The 20,557-nt window shown below is 39.7% G+C and overlaps 1 protein-coding gene across 3 annotated transcripts in view; it reads right to left on the bottom strand.

Annotated features, from left to right (window-relative positions):
* Ppp1r12b (protein phosphatase 1 regulatory subunit 12B) overlaps positions 1–20,557 on the bottom strand; it is a 210,617-nt gene that overhangs the window by 153,350 nt on the left and 36,710 nt on the right. For all 3 annotated transcript variants that reach the window (XM_005348387.3, XM_005348386.3, XM_026779678.1), the window contains exons 2-5: positions 10,679–10,809; positions 5,193–5,311; positions 2,440–2,599; positions 445–589 (exon numbers count right to left, since the gene is read on the bottom strand). In XM_005348387.3, coding sequence (XP_005348444.1) covers positions 445–589; positions 2,440–2,599; positions 5,193–5,311; positions 10,679–10,809 — 555 coding nt within the window. The remainder of the gene's footprint in view (positions 1–444; positions 590–2,439; positions 2,600–5,192; positions 5,312–10,678; positions 10,810–20,557) is intronic.

Below are 20,557 nucleotides of genomic sequence, written 5' to 3' on the forward strand. Positions count from 1 at the left end.
AGTGCTGGGATTAAAGGCGTGTGCCACCACCGCCTGGCTTACAGACGTTCTTGAATGACTCCATGTGCAGAGAGTGCAGCTGTTAAAAGACTCTGAGTTGAAAAAAATTGTAAAATATTTCATATCTCACCACAGACAGGACATTAGGTTTCTCAAAGTTCATTTGTTGTCAAGAGCAGATATCTTTTTCATTTCCTTTTGTCTTAGGGGCTTCAACACAAGTAGAACCAGATGACGTGGTTGGTGGACTTTTATTTTACCGAGCAAATGTACTTCTTATTATATTGATAACAAGCAGCGAGGCAAGGAGGAAGAGGACAACACAGCTACAGTGGTGCACATCCCCCAGAACAACCAACTGGATATTGAACAGAGACTTTAAGCCTACGCCAGGCACCCAGCCACCTGATCTCATTGCCCTTTTAGAGGTTCAGACTCACTAACCAGTTTGTTCCGGATATCCATGTCACAGAGTGCTTCTGCCAAGATGGAACAAGCCTCTTTCACTCCCCAGTGTGCAGCAGCATGAAGAGGAGTCCAGCCATCATGATCCTGAACATTGAGTTCATAGCCAGCCTGAATTAAAAGTCTAGAAGGAAACCCAAAAGGTACATTTACACCCTTGATTTTATAGTTTTCTACTAAATAAGCTACCACTCCACTAATGCTTCAGTTGCGGGATGACTTCCAGGCATCCCGTGATCCCTTCATTCCTCTAAGGAGCAGCCTGCAATTCCTATTGCTACTTCACACCAATTACAACCTTCACTGCTCCTCTCCGTAAGTTCATCCCTATGGCATTCCTTACACATGGCCATGTCACACTATGCATGTTACTTAGTTTTTGTCAACCTGACATAAACATGGATTATCTAGTCAGAGAGAACCTCAACTAAAGACTTGCCTCTACCAGACTGGCCTATGAACGTCTATGGGGCATTTTCTTAATTGCTAACGATGGGAAGGGTCAACTCACTGTGGGCAGTGCACCTCTAGGCAGGTGGGCCTGAACTATATGAGCCACGTAGCTGAGTAAGCTACAGGAAGCAGGTCAGTAAGAGCCTTTTCTCCTGCCTCTGGTCTTGTTTGAATTGTTGCCCTGACTTCCTTCCCTTAGTGATGGACTGCTCTCAGAACATATAAGCCAATAAGTTTTTTCCTCCCTAATATTGCTTTATTCATGATGTTTGTTACAGCAACAGAAAACAACATATGCCATACACGAGGAATACATAGAATAGTCTGCACCCAAGATTAACTAAAACCTAATCAATTAGCCAACTTACACAACTCTATTACAGGGTATACTCTGCATTTTCCAGTTCAGAAAGGAATTCACATATAAAATGAGAACTCAAATATCTCTAGGATATTTTACCAATGAGTTTTGTAAATGACCTTTATAGGACATGACTGTTTTCTGTAAAATCCCATACCTCCAATTCTTAAAATACCCACAGAGAATTCTAGCTAAGCTAGCTATAAAACTACAGACTAACTTGCATCCATGTTATATGTAAGAGGAAAAATGTGATTCCTAAAGCCCAAATTGTACTGTGCTATCCTTTCAAGAACTGAGCAGCACATGACTACCACGTTCAGGCAGAAGGAGAAAAAGCACCAACACACTACCATACCTACTAGGAAGGCCGTACTAGGTAGCATGTGAACACTGGAAGAGTCTAGCAACAACTGTACACATAGTGTCATTAGCTCCCCTGCATGCTGGAACTCTTATCAACACTAATCACCAGGAGTCACATAAAGCATGACTATAAGAAAAGTGACAAGTAAAATAGTAGAGTCTAGCTCTCGTTCACTGCTTTTTTAAATTACATTTTTAAATTGATTCATGTGATGTGCTGTGCATGAAAGTATATCTGTGTGTAAGGGAACATACATGCCACTATGCACAAGTTGAGGTCAGAGGACAACTTGGAGGAATTGGTTCTCTCTTTCTAGCACACAGGGGACTGAACTTAAGGCATCATTTGGCAGCAGATGTTCTTACCCATGGAGTCAAGTGTATGTGGACATGCGCACGTGTACACACACACACACACACACACACCTGTCTAATTCTGAAAACTGGATACTACACACTCAAGATCTATAATTGATCTAATGAGCCCAGAAACTGTCTATTTCAGAACCACAAGGGTCACACATCTGTACAGTCAAAGAAAGGAGGTTTCTGGATAACATCACAGATCTGAGAGAGGTCTTCCTATGCCATGGTGCCTAAAGTCTTCATGTACCTGAGGAAGAGGGACTGTAAGAGGAAGGGAGACCCATTAAGGAACACCAACCAGCAAAGTATGAGGCAACTTTGCAAGGCAAGAGAAAATCAACAACAAGAAAATACACCACAGTTAAAAAGATAAGAGCTTTTGCTTCTAAAATCCATCTCTTTTTCTCCCAGTATGCCCAGCTCCACACCTGAGAACTTCAGAGTAACCCTTGGCAGCAGCTACATGCAGGGCTGTGGCCCCTGAGCGAGCCTGCCTCACATCTTCTATTTTCCCGCTGTTGAGCCACTGGCGGGCGTCTTGCAGCATCTGTTGTTCTTCTTCCTTTCTTGACTGCTCTAGGTCAACGCCTGAAGAAGCCAGACACCAGACAGCAGTGTTACTAAAGCCCCCCTGTGTCTGACAGGGTATTTCCTTTAGATTCAAAACATACAGATATTACCACAGATAACACTTTTCTCATTAAGCTGATAACTGATTCAACTGAAAGTAATGCATTTGTATTACAAAATTAGCAATGCTAAATAGCCAGGCTAACCACTATGTGGTACATACACATTCATGAAGGGAACATACCTAACACTGTTTTCAAGAGAACATAAAATCAGATCGGATATTATTTTTACTTACAATATTTGCATGAAACTATAAATACCAAAGTTCTTTAACGTGTTATATGACCTTTATTTCCCAACAATCCTGTGGGGTAACTATAATAGCTATTACTAGCCTCACTTGCCATATGAGGAAACAAACACAGAAAGGCTGAGTGCTTTGTGTATGGTCACAAACACATCAGTGGCAGAGCTGCCAGTAGAACTCCTTGATGCTCTTGGCTCTTGTCCACTCACTACACCGCAAGATTACCATTTCATTTCAGGTAGGCTATACTATGAGAAAGGGCAAAGCTCATTTCCACAGCACTTGTACATACTTATCTGAAGCTACATAGAGCAACCCAGCGATTACCAAGTTATCTAAAGTCAACTAGAGTCTGTTTTTAAGGCAATGTAGATTTTGTTTCCCTTGCAATCATCTGGAGGTACTCTAAGAGTTCTTCCTTTTATCCATCAACTTTCCAGTATCTAGGCCAGTAAAGAAGGGCCTTAAGAAAGGACATTCTTCATTATACAAAACAATGTAATGTTCAGAATACAAAGACACCCGTTCAAAAGGTTCCATACTCATAAGCATACTTTATCTGTGTTTTCAGTCTCCTTCTCGGCTCCTAAATAAGAAGCCATAAACTGCTGAAGACCTGTCTGTCTGGGGAGATGCACGGGGTGAAGAGGAAGCTACTTAGACCCAGTAAGAGCTATCAGTGCTGCCAAGCGAAGCAGACATACAAATGCTTGCTTCAACAAAGCATTAAGAGGAGTCAGCAATCAAAAAGAGTAGATTCTTAAACTAAAACATACTTATAAATTTGTAAACTGTAAAACATTTTAGGAGACTGAATGGGAGTTGAAAAGATCGCTCGTTGGTTAAGAGCACTGGCTGTTCTTCCAGAAGTCCTGAGTTCAATTCTCAGCACCCACATGGTGGCTCACAACCATCTATAACTGTAGCCCTATGGGCTCTAATGCTCTCTTCTGGTGTGCAGAGGTACATGCAGACAAAACATTCATACACATAAAATAAATAAATCTTTTTAAAAATGCATTTTAGGAGGTGAAATGAATAGGATGAGAGGATAAACTTAGTATAAAAATTTTAATTCAGTAAGGCACAGAACCACATATGAACTTTAGTAATAGCATGACCTGGAATAACCATCACTTAAGGCAGGCTTAACATGCTTTCTATAAAAAGTTAGACACTTAATGTTTCCTTGCAGTTTTGACAGCCCTACAGTCTACCATTACTACTCAGCTCAGCTGATACAGCATAGGCAGCTTTGGAGAATAAACAAGCAAGTGTGGCCAGTCTTGGCCCTAACTGTTCTAAAGGACACTAAAGCTTTGGAAATAACTTCTGGTCATTTAGAAGAGCCTCCTCTATCTCTGATCACTACAGATCCCATCCAGAGTTTTATGACAGTTTCAACAGAATCCAAAGACTTGCTGTCCATAGTTAGCCAATAACTTTAAATTGAAAAAAATTTCTAAAGCTAGGTGCGGTGGTGCTGGCCTGTAATACTGGTAGGGAGAAAAGAGATTTGAGGCATCTGTCCACCGACAGCCTGGGCAATACCGTGTATCAAACAAAACAAAATGGCTTCAAGGTGTCTAATAGGAGAACCCTGTTTTATGCCCTGAAATGAGTTTCTTCTAAAACTACAAAATAGGAACATATTTTTAGAATATATTCTTCTAAGATAGGTTCCTTATCTCAGGAAACAACTAAAACCAGGTATGGTGGCTCACACCCGCAGTCTAAACTCAGGGAGGCAAAGGCAAGAGGACAGCTGAAGATCCAAGGACAGTCCAGGCCACAAAGCGAGCTCAGGGCATGTGGGGCTATGAAGTAAGACCCTGTCTCTCAAAACTGCAAACAAAAGAAACTATCAGAACAGTTTCCATGGTTACTGTGGCTAAAGATCCTTTCAGCGGTTTTAATAAAGAGCTTTCAGTACCACTGTGTAGCTCTCAAAGGGAAAGGACACAAAGTCACAAAATGGATTCGGTCACACTGGATTCCAGCCTTTCTTCAGACTATCGGGTGAGAATACAATGTACACGCACAAAAAGAACAGTCCACAGTCCTCCTCAGGTCACTCCTAACTCCAAGATCAGTCAGTACACAACCTTAGAATAGCAAAGACAAGGAAAGCCTGGTCAGCCCTTGGGCATGTGGCCTATGCTTGTATGAGTTATTAAGAGATTGATGACGAATGCGGCACAGACAGATTTAATCCTGCCCTGTCACATGATAAGGAAGAAGGATTATGTTCCCTAAGGGGCAGTGTGAGAGCCTCTCTAACCACACAGTCTCCTAGGTTACCTTGCTTCTTTACTTGTTCCAGAAGAAGGTCTTTCATGGCTGGCTCTTCTGCAAGATCAGAAGGAACTTCACCCTCGCTGTTCACAATTCCCACACTGGCTCCATGGCTAATAAAATACCTGTGTGACAAAATCAAAATTATCTCTGTCAATCTGATATCAGTTTGTACTGTGTCTTGAGTTCAATGTACAGCAAGGCATATTTGGGGGTTTTAAGATAAAGATGAGGTGTTTTGTTACTAATTTATTATTAATTTCATACCCTAATAGCCTTCAATAATTAGGAATATAGGTTTCACCATTTCCCAACAAGACTAATGTTTTCTTACATATCCATATTTACTTACTCATTTTTTTGATATAACCAAATCAAAAAGATTTTGTACATATGCATACGCCTAATAATTGGCATATGCATATACCAATTTTTTCACTTCTAAAAATACTAAGTCTTTCTAAATACTATAAGGAGCAGGGTAGGGTGGGGTATTTGGCCAAGCCTGTAATATAGTATTCAGGATGTTGAGGCAGGAGCCTGGGCTACACGCTGAGTTCAAGACTAATCGAGACTATAAAGTGAAACCTTGCTGTAGTAAAGTAAAAGAGGGTAGGCATTCAGCCTTTACTCATACAGCCTAGGATCCAAATAAATTTTCAAAAAGACTTATTATACTTCCAGTATTAAAAGTAAGAAAATTAAAAAGCTATGTAAATAAGGAGTTCTCATGAAAATTTGTTTGCAGTGCCAAAGTGAAATTTGCTTAGTAATGTAGGTGTGAAAACTGAGAAATAAAATATATATTTAGAATTTGCATGAATTTAACTTCTATAATAAGTCATCTATATGAATCTACATTCATAAAGGAAATTAAATTACTGATGAAACATTTAAAATGCAAAGCAGATTCTGAATCTACACAGAATATGTATCTTGAAGGAAAAGGGGATGATAATTTCAATACTTTATCTGTATCTTTTAATTTTCAAAGTGCTTTGTCTCAACTGTCTCTCTCTCACACACATACATACGCACACAAACACATAACAAACACATGCACGCACACAAATCAATCTTAAATAAAACTATGATAAAGGCTTACTCCTTAAGAAACTGAGGTTCCTAACACCAACTGTGGGGGAGAGGGCACTTGCTGACAAATACAATCACTTGAGTTCAGTCCCTAATGTGGAGGCTGGGGAGATGGCTCACAGGTTAAGAACACTGACTGCTCTGCCAGAAGACCCAGGTTCAGTTCCTAGCACCTACATGGCAGTTCACAACTGTCTGTAACTCTAGTTCTAGGGTATCCAATGTTCTTGTACACACAGGCAAAACACCAATGCAAATAAAATAAAAAATATTTTTAAAAAATCAATATATGTATGGCCCATGTACTTCAGAGTTGGCAAAGAAGAAAAAAGATCAATAAAAATTAAATTAAAAGCATAACGTTGCTTTCTCAGTGCCTAGTATCCTGGCATAATAAGGCCTCAATAAATGTTGATAAATCACTTCCACATATACACAGCTGTGGTGAACTGAATAGAATGACCCCTATAGGCTCATAGATGAACTGACTACTTGGTCACCAGGGAGTGGCACATTAAAAGGATTCGGAGGTGTGCCCTTGTTGGAAGAAATGTGTCACTGGGAATGGGCTTTGAGGTTTCAGATGCTTAAGCCAAGCCTCAAGTCTCTCCCTCTTCCTGCTGCCTGCAGATCCAGGTGTAGAACTCTCAGCTACTTCTCTATATCTGCCTGCATGCTGCCACACTTCCTGCCATGATGATAATAGACTAAACCTCTGAACTGTAAGCTAGCCCCAATTAAATGTTTTCCTGTATAAGAGTTGCTGTGGTCATGGTGTCTCTTCACAACAGAACACTGTCTAAGACACAGCTCAATGGCATTTCCTCCCTCAGAGACCCAGAGAAAGACACCTTACTCAACTCTAAAGTTAATGCCCTCTATCCATATATTTAAATCTATCAAGTGTCACCACTGTATCCAATTATTCCTTCATTACTCCATAGTTGATAGTTTTTCTTTTCTGGTTTCTTCCTCTCAAGCCAAATAAGCATTCAACCATATGTCCTGTATCATGCAAAAAAATCAATATACAAATAGTATACATAATAAGCACACAATAAATATTGGTTGAACTGAAATATATATTATAATCAAACCCAACCAGTATTATTCCTGTAACCCCCAACCCCTTCACACTCAGCTCTGCTCCTTAGGGAGAGATATTTCCTCCAAGTAAATAGATCAAACTCCCTTCTCTTTTCTCTTGTAAATACCTTTCACATCTTTCAAGGTCCATTTCAAACTCTTTTGCTTCAAGAATCTTGCCTGGCCAGGCAGTGGTGGTGCACACCTTTAATCCCAGTACTTGGGGGCAAAGGCAGGCAGAATTCGAAAACAGCTTGATCTACGGTTGAACCTCTTCCATAGCAGACTCTACCTTGATGCTTTAGTCTTTCCTGCTTAAACTAAATATCTTGGTCTCCATTCTAACATCTCTTCCTGGGGCAGGTTACATGGGCTGCCACTTTTCCCTTTTCTGATCTGTTCAAAGTCTAATGATCAAGAAAAATGGCTTCTACCAAGGAACACCGCTTTCCATTTTTCCACATCTCCTCAGTTCACAGTAGAAACATAAAGAGCTTTAGCACTGCACTTGTACTGGATGAGCGTAAACATCAGCATATGAACTAGAAAGCAGCAGGACACAGGAAGAGCCTGCTGTCTAGATGTTTAGAATTGCTGTTAGTTCCACATATGTCCCTTGAAAGCCTAGCTGAGCACTGATAAAAGGTATTTTGCTACTATTTCCTAACACTTATTTATTAATGCATTTATCCATGTGCACATGAGCATGCTGTGGAACATACAAGAAGGTCAAATGACAACTTGCAGGAATCAGTTTTTTCATTTCTCCATGTGAGTTCCAAGGACCAAACCCCCTGCTCAGATTTGATGGCAACTGCCTTTACCTGTTGAGCCATTTCACTGGGTCCCTTCGCTAATCTTTAATGGAAAAAAAAAGTACAGAAAAAAAAAATGTGTTTTTAAAAGATCTCGAAATAAGTTAGCATTGCAATAAACTCTCAGTCATGCTAAATGTTTGGGTCAATCTGCTGCTTCTTAATTAAACACCATTAGGAATAATCTAGCAAACTAGTACTCTATTTAAACTCAAAATTAGAAAAAAATAAACTAAATACACACACACACACACACACACACACACACACAGAGACAGAGACAGACAGAGATATGCAAGGCAGAAAGGATCACCAAGGAAGATGAAATAAAATGGCTATGGGTTTCTCCTGGGGAAAAAAAAAAGCCAGTTTCTCTGTCCTTCACTAATTATCCTAGAAATAAGTTTAAGGTGTAAGTTCTTCAAGACGCAAACATGCCAGTGTGGAGTTGGCACACATGTGTGACCCCAGCACTTGGGCTACTGAGGCAGAAAGATTGAAGTTCATGGGTTGTCTGGGCTCCATTAAGCCCACAGTCAGCCAGAGCTACACAGTGATACCCTGTCTCTAATTAATTTTTAAAATACTTTTATTATTTCGTGTGTATGGGTGTTTTGTCCCAATGATTGTCTGTGCACTACATGTGTGCACAGTCCTTAGAGACCAGAAGAGGATGCCAGGTCCCCTGGGACTGTAGTTAAGAAAGGGTAGTAGGTGGCTATGTGAATGCTGCAGATCCAACACAGGTCCTACAGAAGAGCAGCCACGACTCTTAATGCTGAGCCATTAAATAATCATGTTATTTCCCTGATCTGTTATATAAAAATATTAAAAATAAGGAGAGTAAAATAAAAACTTATCTGGGGGCAGATGGCTCAGGGGTTAAGAGTACTGACTGCTCTTCCAGAGGACCCAGGTTCAATTACCAGCACCCATATGGAAGGTCACACCTATCTGTAACTCCAGTTTCAGGGGACCTGATACCCCTAGCAAAAACAGCAGTGCATATAAAAATAAAATAACTTATCAAATGATAATGTGTATATTACAAGGTAAACTAAAGCATACCATCTCTACCTCCACCCCACATCTGCAGTGGATTCCAGACTGGATCAGCTCACTATGCTCAGACATGAATATGCATAAGTTGTGATGGTCACTGATAAACTTACTTCATTCAAGGTAATAGTCCACAAAAGGCATTACAATAATTCTCTCTATTCAGCTTTCCCAAAAGACAACACCACCTATATTACTCTCTAAGATTCAGCTGGTCTTAGATAATTTAGAAAGAAAAAAAATGGATAAAAAAAACTAAATTCTTGAATGTAATGAGATTTTGTAGCTCAATCACAAACATTCCACCTAAACTCATACTCAAGTACGAATAATGAGAAGCCAATATGCCTTGCATTTCTTAAATGTTGTAAGTCCAAAGTGGATGAAGAAGTCATCCTCAGTCCCAGGCATCGGAACATTGACATTAGTGAGTACAATACAGAATCAGAGCCTTTTCTATATGAGCCTGAAATGGAGGCAGCCTAGGTGACAAAGAGGTTACAGATCCATATTAACTTAGAACAAAGGAAACTACAATCCAGTGGTTATCTACACCTAAACAACAGCCCTGTCCAACACCTGCACTGATGCCTCGTTTGTCTCTACACTGACACTTCTCTAAGGAAACCCAGCCACTCAGCGATCTCCAGATAACCTGGGCAAATGCAGTTACTAGACCTCCACATGACTGCCTGATGTTTGCTGAACAAGAAAAAAAATGTGCTAGCTGCAGTTGTATCATTGGAAAGGACTTAATCAATTTGATTTTCAAAAAAGATCATAGACTATCCTGATTAGATTTACTTATTAATCTAAATTTGCCCTGCAAATTTTAAAGATGTTTCAACTACCAAAGTTTCTTTCTTAACTAGAAATAAAATTCCTGATCATTCTTTCATATAACAGAAACTTATTTTGTGCTGCTCATATAGTAGGTACCAGGTGATCAAGACTCTTCTGCTCTAGAGAGGACAGTCTGCCCCCGGAGGTCAGCAGCTACTAACATGTTAAACACAGTCATTCAACCAATGTGGAGAACACATGCCAATCACTACCTTGCCTTGGCCCTATGTGTTCTGACTCATAATTTACTGCAATAATATTTGTAAAAACAAACAAAACAGGTTTATAGAAAAGTCCAAAGGAAAAAAATTTACAATTGACATGCATGTTTTCTGCTATTCAGAAATTAACCAGACAGTGCACCAGGTTGGTGCTGTCTCTGAATAGCCCGGCAAATATGAATTACACAAAAACAAAAGCAAACAAAATTGGAAGTAAGAACTGTGCATTTAGTAAGGATACAAAACACTGTGTCAACTAGTTATTAATAGTCAATTTTCTGTTTGTAAATTAGAGAGATTATAATTCTTTGTAAAATTCAAGTTTTGATGAGCAGAGGAGTTTGCACCAAACCCACAACAGATGCTCACTCACTCTGCTATGTTGAGATAACCACAGGAAGCTGCCGCATGAAGAGGTGTCCAGCCCTCGTTGTCTTGCTGGTTTACATTGGCTCTGTTCTCCACCAGAAACTTCACCATGTCCAAATTTTCATCAATACAGGCCTGAAAAGAAAAGCCCATTGATTCATTCAACAAGTATTTATTGAGTTCTATTACATACCAAACACTGCTCTGGACAATGACACTGGTCAGTAGTTCTGATACTTTATTTATTTATTTATTTATTTATTTATTTATTTATTTATTTTTCCTAGTAAATGTCTGAAGTATGACTTCCAAACTTAGAAATACTATTAGATATTAATATTATTTACAGTATTAAGAGTATTAATGGGGTTAACTGTGAAATGACTTCTACAGTGCTGTAAATGGAAGCTACCTTAGTATATTTTATTATAAAAAGGAAAGTGTGTTAAAAATGTTTTCATACGTTTTTCTAAAAGGCTTCAAATGATATGGGAAAGTATGTTTGTAGTTGCACATAAAGTTCAAGACTAACTTACAATACATGAGAACCACCATAAAAAAAAGCAAAAAACAAAATTATCACTATTGAAGTTTTGATATACTGTCTAAGAACAACTCCCATAACTGACTGCACTGTTGATTGAAATACCCTTTCTTCATATACTTCAATAAAAATGTTACCACCGTTTGAGTGCAGACATTGGGGGGGGGGGTAGAGATTAGGCAGAACAAGAATCTCTGAATTACTTTGAATAAACTCTGCAAACGAGTCTCCATTCCCTCTAGGAAGTGAAGGATGAAACTGTTAAAAGCGTTAGCATTTGCAGTAAGACAGACTGCAGGATTCTGCTGATGCACATAGTCTTGAACAGGGTCCCTAACCACTATGTCAGCGTCCTCATCTACAGCACTGGGAACCTACCCACCTCAGAGAGCTGGGCACAGTTCCTGGCACTATTTTTAAGTCAATACGTTTAATGGTCACACACACCAAATGTATTTAATCCTCACTCACCATGGCTCTTTATGGGAGAAAAGTAATTTGATTCAAAATGTCTCTGGACTGGCCAGATTTTGGAATCTGGAAGTCTAATTTCAGAAAATACCCTAATTTTTAGAATACTGTAGATTCTTAAACCCAGGAATTATATTTTAAGAAAATAGTATGTTTCATGGCTGAACTGGAAAGAACCATCCAAGTCAGTGGTACAAAGAAACAGAGCCACAGGACTCTGGTGTCTGAAACCTTTGACTGCCCTGCCTCTCCTCCACCCACCTGCCTTGGTTCCAGGAGGATATGACTAGAGCAAGATGAGGGTCAGGGGGATGCTCCCTAAAACCTTCTCCAGTGAATAACGACTAAATTTAGAAGTCCTCTGCCCACTCCATCTGCAGATGTGCTGCTGACTCATGCATCATGGTCCCTGAGCAGATTCACCCATCTGCAAAACTCTGCCCATGCCGCTGCCCAGAGCTATCTCAGTTCTCCAGACAAGAGCTCATCCCTTTCTTTGGCAAGGAAGTTAATCTTTGGGTGCCCACAGTGACAATAGGGAAACTTCTTTGCCTTTAACGCAAATATCTTCCACTGTGGCTTAAATGTGTTTCCTCTTAGCCTGTACTCCTAAGGGCACACAAGAATTTTATTAGAGTAAAATTTTGTTTTAAGCTCTGAAATATGTACTTAATTCTTATTCAAAAAGAACTGGAAATTCCAAAACTGCTTGGGAAATAAAGGTTGTTCATAATCATAATGTAGTAAAGACAAGTTCTCTGCAAGGGAATACTTCTTTTATCAATAATATGGATACTGTGATCTTTCTACTGTACCTAACATTGCTCTCTGTATCAAAGGCTAAAGTGGCTGGGGGTTAACCAAAGCCAGAGATAATCTGGGAGTGCAGGGCCTTACAAAACAAAGTCTTCTGGGTCCCAGAATAGCCTCCAACTGTCAGCACGGCCTAGTGCTGGCTTGCAAGGCTGACCTTGCTGTTGTGTCTCAGAAGAAAACTGAAGCTACCTGTTCTCCGCAGAGCCCAGCTCCAGGAGGTTGTCAAAAGAAACCAGGCTTAGTAGAGTCTAACTCCCACAGAATTTTTTTTCTGTGTTTACCTTAATTTCATAAAACATGATGAAAAATTGCTGTCAATTTGGGTGGGAAAAAAGAAAGACATTGCCAAATAGCTCATGCAGCCCTCAGAATAGGGAAAAACTTGAAAGCCAGGAGGTACCTGATGAAGATTCATGTCTAAAATGTACAATTAAAACTCAACAAAAGCAATCTAATCTTGAAAATGGGAATAAAGACTTAATATGTCCCTGTGTTTACAAACGGCCAAAAGCACAAGAAAGTACTTGACATCATCAATCCATAAGGAAATGTAAATAAATATTATAGACGACAAGGTCTTTAATCCTAGCACTCAGGAGGTAGCGATGAGCAAGCCTCTGCATTCCAGGGCAACCTGGTCTACACAGTGTGTTCCAAGAGAGTGAGGGCTGCATAGTGAGACTTTGTCTCAAAAATTAAAATTTATAAAAAATAGATAAATTAACAAAAATAAGTCTTTTCAGGATGTGAAAAATTAAAACTGTGTCCATTAGTGTAGAATGGTACAGTCTCAACAGAAAACGGGATGGTGATTCTTAAAAACAAACAAAAACCCTACAATTACCATCTCTAGTCTATTCAAAAGTAGAGTTTGTATTAGAAAAATCAAAAGATTTGAAAGCAGTCTCAAAGAGATGTTTGTACGCCCACATTCATGGAAGCATTTTCTCACAATTGTCAAACTGTGGAAATAACAAGAATCTGTTAACAGATAAGTAGATAAACTACATATGGTATTAACATAGCTCACATATTCAAGAAGGAATATGCCCCTACTGACACCTTGGTTTCAGACATCTGTTTTCCAGAACTGGGAGGAATAATTTCACGTTGTTGGGAGCCATTAAGTTCATGGTAGTATGTGACAGAAGGCACAGGAATGATCATATTGACACAGATTAGAGAATCCAAATCTAGAGTCTGCCTTATTCTCAACTTCTTACTATATTAATTGAAAATATTAGCAGTGACTGATCCCTTCTTTTCCAAATGAAAAGTGTCCCCCAAAATTACACAACACTTCAAAATAATATATAAAATAAAATGGTTTCATTTTTTAACCCAAACTTTAGCTCAAATAGTAAAGCCCTGACAGTTCTAACCCATTGTTCTCTCAGTCACAAGTGAGGGAAAGGGGGTTTGAGATAGGGTATCGTGTAGCCCAGGCTTCAAATTCATTATGCATTGGAAGATGACATTAAATTTATGATTCTCCTGCCTCTACCTCCCAAGTAGTGGGAATACGGGTTTGTGTGACCACATCCAGACTTGCTAGAGGTATTCTGGCTGAGCACTGAAACAGAAACTAAACCTAGGGTAGGAAGCAGTACTGATAGATGAGCTCCCTGTAAACCCCAAATCTGTAAGTTCAAAATCCTTTTGCTCCAGTCAGGTAACTTCAAAATATACCAAGAAATTACACGGGCAAGTTAAAGATGGTAGTGCTATTAGAAAGTATGGACATTTCCACCATCAGCAGATCTCTCCACAAGAGGCTTGAACATATAGCCCCTAAGACTGACTGCTCAGCACTTCAGTCTTGAGTACCTGTCTCTCTCTACAAACACGACACAATGTAACCGCTATTTAACCGAGAATCATTAAAGCAGTCTACTCCAATGTGACAGGTGACTCCAGCTGCTGTCAGTCCTGTGGGAAAGACTCAGAACTCCACTGGCAGAGAATGTCTGGCTCTCAGATGGTAAGAACTATATCTGACTATGTACTCACTAGTTAGGCAGGTTCTGGACACAGATCAGTGGCCTTTCAAACAGAGATGGCTAAGAGACAGCAGAAGTGAAGAATTTTCCATTAGCCACACATAGTGGCTCCTAACTCAGCACTCAAGAAAGCTGAGGCAGAAGGACTGACAAGTTCAAGGCCACCCTAGCCACACGGTTTGAGGTCAACTACAGCTGTATAAGACTCTTAGAACACAAAACAACAACAAAAATTTCCCATCAACTGTTGCACTGATTATGATTTGTTCTTGGTAGACCAGCATATTATTCCAAGACTACAAATGTTTATAAACTAAGACCAGAGAACATCTTCCTTCCTTTACCAACAAACATGGTTTGTGATATGGCCTAAAAATTAATAATACTTAAGGTTCAAAACCATGAACCTGCAAGATGTCTCTGTAGGTAAGGATGCTTACCACCAAACCTGACAAATTGAGTTTAATCCTAGGAACCCACATGGTAGAAGGAAAGAAACAACGACCACAAACTGCCCTCTGATTTCCACACTCACATATACATGTGTGTGCACACACAAATAATTTTAAATAAAGTTGGAAAGAAAAATATGAAAAAGGAGTCCATTAAAAACGACAGCACCCTCTTCAAGGCCAGCACCATCTTCATATATAACATTCATGCTCCCAACTTTTAGTCTCTACTTTCTGCTCCTGAGGTCCTAACTTTGAGGAACAATAACTGAGGCCTTTTAGTACTGGTAAAAAGACCAGGAGTCATTTTTTTTCCTAGAACAAAGACTGGTGTGTATATATATATATGTGTGTGTGTGTGTGTGTGTGTGTGTGTGTATGTATATATATATATATATATATATATACATATATATCTGAATAACTCTAATACTTATTTTTTTTTGTTTTGTGGTACTGAAGGACAAATCTAGGCCCAAGACTCTAGGCAAGGACCCTAATACAGAGCTCTCATGGGCACATTCATTCATTCATTCGTACATTTTGTTTGGAGGTGAGGCAATGAAATGGTGCTTGACACCTATGGTAGTCTGAATTGAATTGGTTCCTATAAACTCATAGGGAGCGGCACTATTAGGAGGTGTGGCTTTGTTGGAGTAGGTAAGCCCTTGTTGGAGGAAGTGTATCACTGTGTGGGCAGGCTTTGAGGTTTCCAGTGCTCAAGATACCACCCAGTGTCACAGACACTTCCTGATGCATTGTGATCAAGATGTAGTCAACACCATGCCTGCCTATATTCGGCCATGCTTCCTGTCATGATGACAATAGGAAGAACCTCTGAATTATAAGCGAGCCACCTCACTCAAATGTTGTCTTTTATAAGAGTTGCCGTGGTCATGGTTTCTCTTCACAGCAATAGAAACCCCAGGACAACCTGAGTCTGATCTCTAGGATCCACATGGAAGAAAAAAACTGACTCCAGCAAGTTGTTCTCTGGCCTCCACACAAACACCATAGCATACATACACAAACACAAACAAAAGTAATTGCTAAAAATTAATTTATTCTGTATAACTTAATGACTTATTTAATGTCACAAATTCAATTACAGAACCAACTAAATAGATGCTTTCTATCAAGTAATATAGAGGCATCCAAAATAGGGTTCTCGGGCTCAGGATAAGATACCACCACCACTTGGCTCATGAAACTTTTGTAATACCTAATCCCATCTTGCTAAAAATAGTTTTAACATATACAGAGTAATTTAGTATTAGTCTAATCCTCCAAATTTTGCTTGAGGAAAGTAGCCAATTAGTAAAACTGGATTGGCTACTCCAAATTAGACTAAGTATAAAATATAAACTGCAAAGACCCCACTAAAGTGCTTTCATTACCGTTCCATTATTACCATGAGTCTGGATTAGAAATCTCCTTCATATCTTGGCTACCTGTTTTAGTCACAGTCCCCCAAAGGTCTATTCTTCTGCCAACTTGGCATGTAGAATAAATTGCTGTTCCATGGAGAGGGATTTTTTGTATTTAACCTCAGATCACTCTGTGCCCATAAACAAGTGTTTCACAAGCCGCAGGAGTACAGCTTGAAAGCCATGGCATGGGCAAAGCTCCACGGCTGTCAAGTGAGCCTTGGGAAAAGAAGGCAGGCAGACCCAACCCAAGTTGGATAAGGCATGGAAGCCACAAAGAAATAACAGGAAATTCAAATTCACCCAGTACAAATCAATATATAAGGTTTTATCCTAAAGAGACCTATTAAACAACAACAACAAAAATCTCAGTATATTTTCAACAGGAGTTTTGTACAGCCAAACTCTGTAATACACTGGTTCATATTAGTTTCATGTCCCACATACCCCATACATTCTATACTGTAAAAGATACTAAACAAAACTGTTAGATAGCCCTATGTAGTACACTATACTAGTTAAAAGTTAAAAATTGACTACGGAACCAGAATTCCTGGATTCAAATCCCAGACCTATCAATTAGTAGTTCTGGGATCTCTTTAACAAGTTAGTACGCTTCAGCTTCTTCACTTAAAAAATTATCATGTTAGTAATTATAAGGACTTCGCAGGGTCCCAATTAGGACAGAATGAGTTAATGTACATAAAACACTGAGCACATAGTACATAGCAAATGCTATGTAAATTTAGTTGCTATCATTACTACACATATAATAGTCTCTAAGAGTCTGAGGTCCACTCCTTTCCACACAGGGAAATTAAAATAAATATAAATACACAAATAAATATTTACAACAACAAGCATAAATATAGTATGAACGCTACATGAGTTTCAAATAGACCACATTCAGGTTTCACTAGTAATGGAAGTAAGTGAATTTCTTTAAAAAGAGGAAAAGCAATGGGCCAGGACTCCTGTGCGTGGAAAAGGGGTTTAAAAATGAGACCAGGGTTGACCATAATACATTCTTTGGCTACAGATGCAAGTCTACTGCTGGTATTTTTTTTAAAAAAAAAATCTAACAAGACAGATGTAAGTCCCAAATATTGATTCACATTGTCAAAAGAACAGGCTAAGAATGTGTCTCAGTAATCAGTGTTTTCATACTATGAAGTGTTTTTTGAGTCATGTAACAACATTTACAGACACATCCTATATTATTCCAAACGTGGTCCTTGGGGGGACGCAGGAATAAAAAATGGGTAAGATTTTGTCATTTAGTAGAGGCAAGAGAAAAGAAATGATACGATCCAATGGGATTGATGCTGCAATATAAAATGACTGATACGGACAAATCCTGTCGTATGCAGTAAGAAGCTACTAACTGGGGAGCAGAAAATGCCAGAAGACTTCTGCATGACTTACGGGTCATGAAGATAACAACTAGAAAAGCAGAGATAATGACATTTTGTAGAGGCAGCATACACAAAGGCTTGCAGAACAGAGAAAATGCCAAGTTTTTGAAATGCTAAGAATTTGGCATACTTGAACTCAGATGGAGTTAGGGATATGTATGGAAATCTAAGTAATACTTCATCTGCCAGACTTGACTCTACAGACTAATGGGGAAAGCAATGGATACAGCAGGCTGGTAGCTAAGAAGGTTCCGGTACCATAACCTGTAATAAAGAACTTTACTTCTTTCCTTCAGGCAAGGGGGAGATCAGAGTGATCCTACCAGAATGATATCCAAAGGTGTGACTGCAGTGGGGATGAAGAGATTGAACTTTTGCCTGGAAAAACTCATGGTAAAGCCACCACTCAAGGCTACTGAGGATGAGTGCTGAAGAAAGGCACTGGCAAGGAAGCTGTGGGGAAAGGATAGATTTAAGAAGCACTCCAGAATGGATAGAATAATTAGAATGCTGGTGGTGAGAAAGAACAGCACTGAGATTTTTTTTTGTTTGGTTTGGTTTTTTGAGACAGGGTTTCTCTGTCCTGGCTGTCCTGGAACTCACTCTGTAGACCAAGCTGGCCTCCAACTCAAAGAGATCCGCCTGCCTCTTTAAAAAAAAATTTTAAGCCGGGCGGTGGTGGCGCACGCCTTTAATCCCAGCACTCGGGAGGCAGAGGCAGGCGGATCTCTGTGAGTTCGAGACCAGCCTGGTTTACAGAGCTAGTTCCAGGACAGGCTCCAAAACCACAGAGAAACCCTGTCTCGAAAAACCAAAAAAAAAAAAAAAATTTATTTTTATTTTACGTGCATTGGTGTTTTGCTTGCATTTCTGTGTAAGGGTGTTGGATTCCCTGGAACTGGAGTAACAGACAGTCATAAGCCACCATGTGGGTGCTGGGAATTGTACCCAGGTAAAGCTTGTGTCTGTGGTTAACTGTGACAACAGTGAGTTAAACAGTATTTAAGGAAGTCTTAGAGGCTGCTTCGATTTCTGAGTCTCTGTGGTTAATTTCTCTTGAAGCCTGTGTTCAGGAGCTCTATCTGTGCAGCTAACTAGCATGTGCTGCTACCCTTTCCAGATTAAATCATTCTAAAGCAAGCTTCAAGATATGGGTGCCAAACAGCCAAACCTCACAGCTGTTCCCTGACCCACAGTAAAGTCCTGGATGGGTCAATGTCATAAATACTGTGACATGCCCTGCCAAGGAACATTGTTGTACAGCAGCCATACAACAGGGAATTAAGGTTATGGGTAGAAGCTCTCAGCTACAGCTAAAATCTCTTTAAGGCCACAGGTTAATAATGACAGCAGTGATTTTACAGGAGGATGCCCCGATTTCTTCTCTTAACTTAAAATCTTTGGAGCATGAAATGGTTGGCAAATTAAAATTTGCTTGGTATGTATGGTACTTTAAAAATAAAGGTTATTTTGTTTTTGTTGCTGAGGCAGGTCTTGCTTTGTAGAGCAAGCTGGCCTCAAACTTGTGGCAATCTTGCTTTTGCCTGCAGAGTGGTGGGATTCAGGCATGTGTCACTAGGACTAGCTAAAAAAGATTTCTTTAAAGACAGAGTCTCGCTCTGTAGCCCTGGCTGGCCTAGAACTTACTATATAGATCAGGCTGGCTTCAAACTCAGAGATCTACCTGAATCTGTCTTCAGAGTGCTAGAATTAAAGGTGTGACCCACAACACCTGCCTAAAAAGTTTTTAATACCTTTTTTTTGTATCTGAAATACAGGTATGATAAGATATGCCTACTATCCCAGCACTTGAGAAGCTGAGACAGGAGGATCATAACTTCTAGGTCTGGTTCTCATAGTGACATTCTGTCAGAAAGAAAGGATGGGAGGAGAAGAAGATGGAGAGAGAAGAAACCCAAATAGGGTATGGTGATAAGTGCCCATAATCCTAGCACTTGTGAGGCTGAGAAAGACCTAACCTCAAAAAGACCAAAGAATGAGCAATGAGATAGCTCAGTGGGGGAGGGTGTTTGTTGATGAGCCTGGACCCAGGAATCCACACAGTAGAGAGAGGACTGACTTCTAACTTCCACAGACACACACACATATTTGTGTCTGTAATAAATCTATATTTTAATTAAAAAGGTGAAAGAAGATGCCCAGTGGGTAAAGTGTTGGCTTTTGAAAGCATGAGAACCTGAATCTGCGTCTCCAGCCACATGTAAAAGCAAGGTCTGGTAGCTTATGTCTGTAAATACCAGCACTGGGGAAGGCTGGGAACAGGGGTGGGCAGATTTCAGGGGTTGGTGGGCCAGCCACCAATCTGGCTGAAATGGCAAACTCCAGGTTCATTAAAAACCATGTCTCAAAAAGCAAGGTGGACAGTCATAGAGGAAGATACCATGAGTCAATGTTCGACCTAAGCACATACAGAGGTGAACACATAACACACACACACACACACACTCATGCATGCATGCTCACATATGCACACAATGATAACAACAAAATCTATATTCAAGACTCCTTTTGTAAAATATCCGGGGTGGCAGCGATAGCTCAGCTGCTAAAGAGGACCAGAGGACCAGATCCAATTCCAGCACCCATACGGTAACATCTATCACTCCAGTTCCAAGGGATCCAACTCCCTCTTCTGACGTCAGAGGACAATGTATGCATGTGGTACACAGACACATAAAAACAAAAACAAATAAGTCTTTTCTATAAAAAAATAGAATCCTTGTGTCAGTACTGGAGG

Source organism: Microtus ochrogaster, chromosome 6 (genome assembly GCF_000317375.1).
Source record: "Microtus ochrogaster isolate Prairie Vole_2 chromosome 6, MicOch1.0, whole genome shotgun sequence".
Taxonomy (NCBI): Eukaryota; Metazoa; Chordata; class Mammalia; order Rodentia; family Cricetidae; genus Microtus; species Microtus ochrogaster.